Source organism: Galleria mellonella, unplaced genomic scaffold, assembly GCF_026898425.1.
Source record: "Galleria mellonella isolate WM207_F2 unplaced genomic scaffold, CSIRO_AGI_GalMel_v1 utg588, whole genome shotgun sequence".
NCBI lineage: Eukaryota > Metazoa > Arthropoda > Insecta > Lepidoptera > Pyralidae > Galleria > Galleria mellonella.
In genome coordinates, this window is record NW_026442124.1 from 104481 (window position 1) to 111897 (window position 7417).

The 7417-nt window shown below is 33.3% G+C and overlaps 1 protein-coding gene across 1 annotated transcript; it reads left to right on the top strand.

The window, feature by feature from the left end:
• Positions 1-876: 876 nt before the first annotated feature.
• On the top strand, positions 877-7095 carry LOC113516952 (PITH domain-containing protein 1). The gene is made up of 4 exons (XM_026901460.3): positions 877-1232; positions 4230-4351; positions 6662-6766; positions 6850-7095. The coding sequence occupies exons 1-4, from the start codon at positions 1041-1043 to the stop codon at positions 7058-7060; spliced, it is 630 nt and encodes a 209-aa protein (XP_026757261.1). The 5' UTR covers positions 877-1040; the 3' UTR covers positions 7061-7095.
• Positions 7096-7417: the final 322 nt, after the last annotated feature.

Here is a 7417-nt window from a genome sequence, read left to right on the forward strand (position 1 = left end):
GTAGCTGTAGTGTGTCAAATTTACGATTAATTAATATTTATTTAAATTTAATTATTTACTTGACAAATGTTTAATGTCAACTGTTGTATTTATATTTACACAAATAAAACAAAAGAAGACTAGATTTCGCTAAATCTGGGATTTGACAAATTCATTACTTTTAATGATCCGCTTTCCTCAACAACAATTCATTGAAGTCATGAACTGCGAGGATCTTAAGAAAAATTGATTTTAGATGATATTCATACGCGATATATTGCGGTATATTTTATGCAGTATCGATTTATATCAAGTACTCCTAGAAGGCTCTAAATGTTACCTACAATATTGTATATAATTTAAGTAGGTAACGTGATGACTTTGCATAGTGATTATTTGTTCATAAACATAGTCTCTCTAATTTGTGATTAGCTACTCTGTGTAAGTAAACAACTGTGATAGTTTCAACATCGTTGCTGGAATGACTTTTCCATGAAACTATGTTACCACACACTTTAATAAAATTAATTATGGCGAATTATGGCCATCTTGATTAATCGGCACAATGCTTCCTACTATATATTGTTTCATGTGTCAAAGAGAATTTGCATTTCTCGCCGGTTAAAAAAGTTAGATAAAAAAATTGTAGTAAAGTAAAATAAAGAACCTAAATATACATAGGTACTTATTTCATTGTCTAGGTTTTTCGAAATATTTGAAAATTTATATTATGTAATAGCTAGTTTTTTTATAGCAATTGTCGATATCGATATATTAGATGAAGGCGTATGCACAACATTATGACTATTTATTTATTATTATTTATTATTAATATTTATTGTGTTGTTACTTCGAAAAGGTAACATGCAATTAATTTTTTTTTTCTGGTTCCGTTGATATATATGTACATGGCCGGTGCCAACTCTCATAATATCTATTACTTGGTCTGTGTATTTAAACAAAATACATATAATATTTTTATAAGGCATCGATGATTCTATTACCATTATTTATTTATAAAAAGATTTCTATTAAATTTTTACTACAATTATTCGAACAGAATGTCACATGGACATTGTCATGATGGAGATCACGATCATGAACATGGTCATGGAAGTTCTGAAGATATTGGTTTGCATTACAATTTATTTGAAAAGATAGATAAAGAAAATTTGGAATGTTTAAACGAAACTGTGGATGGTTCTGGAAAATTGGTATTTAAGTCATGGGAGAGGAGACTTGATAGGATAGAGGTAGGTATGGTTTCGAGTAAAGGTTTTTTTACTAAAACATTTCTTTAACCCCTGACGGGTATACATGTTTGAGGACTCTCACAACGAGTATTTAGGGTCGTTGCGTCCCAACCAACTTTTTCCTTAAATATTTTAGCTTCTATCAGACCGATTTTAACTTTATTTTTTAATTAAAGTTTACACTCTGACAAATACAATGATCTGTATTTATTGTGTATAATTTAAATAGGTATAATTCGGCTTTAAAGCTTTGCAAACGCGTTTCACGAGATTCTATTAAAAATTCAATAACTCTACATTCATTAACGTTAGAAATAAAAATTTATATATCATTGTAAAGCTGAAAGTGGAAAGAAAGAACATATCAGTCATTTTATTGAGTTCTTCAAAAACTATAATTATTTTTAAAAATGAAAGTAGGAAATTATGAGGAATGATGGATAGACAAAAAGGGTTTAAGAATGTTTAAAAAATACATAAGAAATTTAGTTTTTTGAAAACTTTTATTATCTGATATAAAAAAAAAAATCATATTATAACAAATAACTCTCCATTTAAGATTATTTCGTCATAGTCTTAGAATAGTGATGGATCTTTATATGTAATCTTCGTCAGATCCGTCAGTATTCTACGACTATGACGATTTGTCTACAAACTTATGAACTACATACAACACATCATGTACTTCAATGTTGGTTACACATGGGTTTTTTGCATTCACTGCATGCTGTTTTGATTTATGAGCATCTTTGTCTTTTTTTCTAAATCAATCACTTCTTCATATGGTATTTCTCTGCAACTATACTTAACAGTCTTTGAATATTTTTTTTATCTGCAAGTGTAGTTAAGGGCATTTGTAACATCTTTGGAGATGATGTTTCGTCAGATCTTCATCAGTGGCAGGCTCATCCAATAAAATATTGTTGAAATCATCTGCTGACGTTTCTGTAAGGTTTTTTATTCGTACCATCATTTATTTCATGTTCAAAAGAAATTAAACTTGAAAATTTCATTTTTTACTGACTAATTTAGTAAGAATTGATTTTTTTAATATAATAAACAATTACATTTGTTAAAGGAGGAAATTAATCCAAATTTTATTTACCAATAATGTTAATTAGAACACACAAAAAAAATCAAATTTACTTTCACAAAATGTACTGCACTAGGTATTCAGGGTCTCTGGGACCCAGAGTAAAATTTTCAGATGTATATAGTTTGAAAACTAAGATGAATATAATGATGAAATCAATTCCTTCTGTCTTGTGAAGGTCTAAACTAAAATAATGTGGTGGCAAAAACAGCTATACATAGTCCCTTTATAGTGTACCTGAGACCAGTCGAACAACTGGCTGGGTTGTCGCGACCCACTATATCCGTCAGCAGTTTTTTTTATGATTGAAAACAGTGTGGTAACGCCGCCTGCACTAACGGGATATGCTGGCGGAGCACCAGTGAAGGGTGATAGATGAGAATGAAAACAGGCTAGTTAGCCCATCATGATGAATTCATTAGAAATTAACCATGATAGTTTCCAGGGGGAACCGCGAGGAGGTTGACCCTGGTTGGGTATACTGTTAGCAATGGGATTCTGTCTCCATTACTAACAATCCCTTTCCCCCCACTCGTCAGGTGTTAAACAAACAAGACACATCTTAATTTCCATTGTATATTTTTACATAATAATTTGTTGCTTAAATAACTTGCAATTAGGAACACATTTAAATATCTATATGTATAAAAATTAATGCCACTTTTCCTTGTAATTTTATATCTTAAGAAAGGGCTCACCTATCCAAACCAAATATTTAGGCTTTGTTTGGACTATTTAGTAGATGGTTTATGTGAAGTTTGCACAAAATCGGTCGAATGGTTTTTCATTTATCACATTTTTTGTAACAAATGAATTTAATAAATGGCGGATTATTTTATTAGGATTTTGTTAAATTCAATCTTTTTTAAGATGATAATTGTGTTTAGTAACACGCGGATTGACGTAATTTTTTATTTAATTATACTGTTTATGGGTATCCACTGACAGTTTTAACGCTATTGAGGAAGGCGAAAGTTCTTATTTCATACAGCCAGCTTTTTTTCATGTCATTCTTTAAATATATAATACTTAATAATTGTGAATATAAAAATGACACTAGCTATTGATGATATCACACATTCTGGGTACTCGGGAGCGATAGCAATAAAAAAATTGCTCAGATTAGTGTTTTTTTATAAACTAGAGGTGTAGAAACAGAAAAGGCAAATTGACTACCCTTATATCCAGTGTTGCGTGTATTTTATTATGTGTATATATAATCCTATTGTTCCACAAACCCCTAATTTCTATTGTGAGGAGGAAGGGGTTGTTAGTAATGTGGTATAATAGCCCCATTGCTGGCAACATACTGTGTCAGGTTGATCTCTGCATGAGTTCCTGGAAACTGTTGTGATTAATTATTTCTGAATTTGTCATGATGGGCTTTAATTTCATCATAGGCAATTAAGTGAGGGCCTGGTGGACAGTACCTATTCCAGAATTGTCTGATGCCTGATCCTGGATTAGGATTGGATTATGGGGAACAGGGTACATAGTTAATTTTAAGGTGTTATGCCCACCCTTCATAATAAATATGTTAATGACTTATCCTTCATCCATTCTTTTATGTCTCATTGATAATATTGCGTACTAGTATAATGGTGCAGGCGGGGTTATAATTCCATTTTCCGTTCATAAAAAATAGTTCCAAAGTTGATAGTAGTTAATTTTTAAAAAACTTAAATTTGATATACACAAAGTAAAACTTCTTTCCATAATTACTTTTGTGGGGAATCTGGAGAAATCTTCCTTTTCCCCATCATCCATTTTTTACATGTAAATTTGACTACAAATAGTGTATAATTAGTAAAATATTCCAGGCATGGAAAGTTTTATACTTGTAAATAAAAAGTGAACTAAGTAAATGCTGATATATGTATTTGTATAATTTTTATATTTTTCAGTTTGTCGAGAGCGATGCAGATGAAGAACTTTTGTTTAATATACCTTTCACAGGAAATGTGAAACTCAAAGGCATAAGAATAGCATCAGAAGACACTGATTGTCACCCAAATAAATTACGATTGTAAGTAGGTATTGGTTTGTAGTTGTAAAATTTATGCTTTTCAGTTCAGAATGGCAATAAAGCTGACAATTCACGTTTAAAGGTGGTAAATTTGTCTATAAATATCATCAACATCATTTTAGCCATTATTCGGCTACTGTTGGAGATTAGCCTCCTCCATAGACTGCCATAAAGAATGGTCCTAAGCCACCTGCATTCACTGACTCCCTGCCAGGAATACCGATGTCACTGGGGACTAGGGATCGTTTCTTTAGTGTTTACCATTGGGGGGTTTTGTCAGTAGTTGTCACGCTTGGCAAGCGGGTTGACAACCGCAATCAGGTCTTTAGAGATATTTTAAGAGGGACGCTGCTGACCATCCCTCGACTATAAGTTCCCTTAGTCGCCTCTTACGACATCCACGGGAAAGGAAGGGGTGGCCCATTCTATGCCAGGACCGACACGGCGATAATATCTAGTATCTGTATATCTATACTTTTTTTTTTATCGTGCGGAAATGCATCATGCAGACCTATACGCCCCGAGGGAGGTGTATGGGTACTGCCGGACTTCTACTGGCTAAAACTACCACGACTTCCCTCGCCGCGTCATAATGTTGGGGGCCCCGGTTCCCTTTCACCAAGATCCACCGAGCTGTCTATATATCTATACCTAGTCCAGCCGTAAGTTCTGTTACAAATGAAAATGCATTTTTTGCATGAAGTAATGTAATATTACAAAAATTTTTACATATTTATTAAAGTTTTAACAAAAAAATATTCTATTCGAAATGGCCATCTTTGGCTTTTAAACAGGTCTTTAATCTATCTGGCCATGAATCTATGGATTTACGCACTGTTTCTAAGTTTAGCTGAAGTTTTTACTCCTTTTTAACAAAAATTTAGTTTTGTGACTCTTTGATAAGACACTCCCCACCAAATCATCACTGACGCAGGATGATGACCACGTTATACCTTTCCGACCACTTGAGTCACCACTGCTTGCTCCAAAGATTTTTTAAGAGACTCAATGTCTCCGTGTCATTTAGAGCAGGCCATGTCCTTTAAAATTTACCATAATTTAAAGTCTAAAGGCTTGAGGTCTGGGCTAGATGAGGACCAGCCTTCAGCTCTTATAAAGTCCGGTACGTTGGTTTCAGAGCCAGGTTTGGATAATTCGTGCCTTTTGAACAGGTGCAGAGTCCTGCTGGAGAGACCACGGTGTATTTTTAAAAAGTGTATTACTGAGAGGTTTCACAACATGTTCCAAAACTGTACCTTGATACACTTTAGCTGAAGTTTTTACTCCTTATTAACAAAAATTTAGTTTTGTGACTCTGATAAGACACGCCTCACCAAATCATCACTGACGCAGGATGATGACCACGTTATACCTTTCCGACCACTTGAGCAGCTTCTTTAGAACTATGAGCGTACACTTTGTCATTTTGCTTATTGTAGTGTTCTTCAATCGTGAATTTTTTTTCTACGGTGAAGAGGATATTTTTGTGCCTTTCACCTGCGTATCGCGACAGAAGGCGTTTTAATCGATTCACTGTCTTTAATTGTAAAGATTGATTTAGGGCATGTCCTGTATATCGATGATAAGCACCGAGCTTCAGGTTTTGTTTTATAATACGCGACAGAGTCCTAGCGGGAATCTTCATTTCTCGCAATAAGATTTTTTTTCTTCCTAACGGGGATTCGACTCGGGGATTTCATTTTCATCTATCACCCTTCACTGGTGCTCCGGCAGCGTATCCCGTTAGCGCAGGCGGGATTACCATTCCATTTTCATCCAACAAAAAAAAAGAAAATAGCACGCGGTCGCCCCGATCTTTTCTGGTCTTCGACAGAGGAAGTGTTATTCTATCTGTTGATAATACAATAAACGAACATACGACTGATACCAAGCTTTTGAAGTGTCTGGAGTATGACCGACGGCTCTATACCCACTTTGTGCAAAGCGATCACTGCAATCCGAACTTTTCTCTAACACCCCATTCCATATTGTAATTTCATAATGAATACGAATAAATATGTACAATGGCGCGAATTCGAAAGAAGTTTTTAAAATAATAAACTTGTTAATAATAAACTTGTAAATTCAAAATAAATTAAAATTTGAAAAAGAAGAAATGTTTTTATGTAACAGTATTTATGATCGGACTAGTTATATATGTAATCTATAAATATGCCCATTATAAAATTAATTGTATGTAAATCTATGAGGGTTGTATAATCTAAGCACAGAGGTCAATATAATTTAAGCTAAATGCTGCTTATTTAATCATATCATATCATATATGAATAATAGTAATATGAATTTCAGGTACAAAAATAAACCAAATATGACTTTTGATGATGTGTCAATGGAACCTGATCAAGTTTTCGATCTCCAGAAAGACTGTGAGGGACTTCTTGAATATAATCCAAAGTAAGCATTATCAGCACACTAGTTTGCATTAAGTTCTCCAATCTTTACTAAGATCATGTTAATAATAATTTTACATTTTTTAGGATTGTCACTTTTTCTTCGGTGAGTCATTTAACTATGCACTTTCCTAGTAATTTTGGTGCAGAAAACACAAAGATATATTATATAGGATTGAAGGGAGAATGGACACCAGGTCACAAGCATGGAGTCACTATTTGTACATACGAAGCAAGACCAAACATTGATGACCATAAATTAAAACATCTGGATTCTGTTACTAAAACTATCGATTAAAATATACATAATAAATAAAATTTTTAAATTGTGTATTCTGGCCTTTTGTAATAATTAAATATTATTTAATTTAAGACCTTTATACATATTTCGCACTTTAAATCATAAGAGGTTACAAGCAAAACTCTCCGAAGAAAAAAATTAATAATACTGCAGTAGATTTTTTTTTCTGCAATAGATCCTTCGAGATCTTTATTTTTTAATGCATTTATTTTAAACCACCCTGTGTCACAGCAAAAACGATAGGCTTGGAGACTGGTCTTATAACTCGTTAAGACTGCATCGAACATTATATTAATAAGGGGAGGAAGCCAATATTTCAGTTGGTCGCGTCACGTGATCCTAACTAGGAAACGA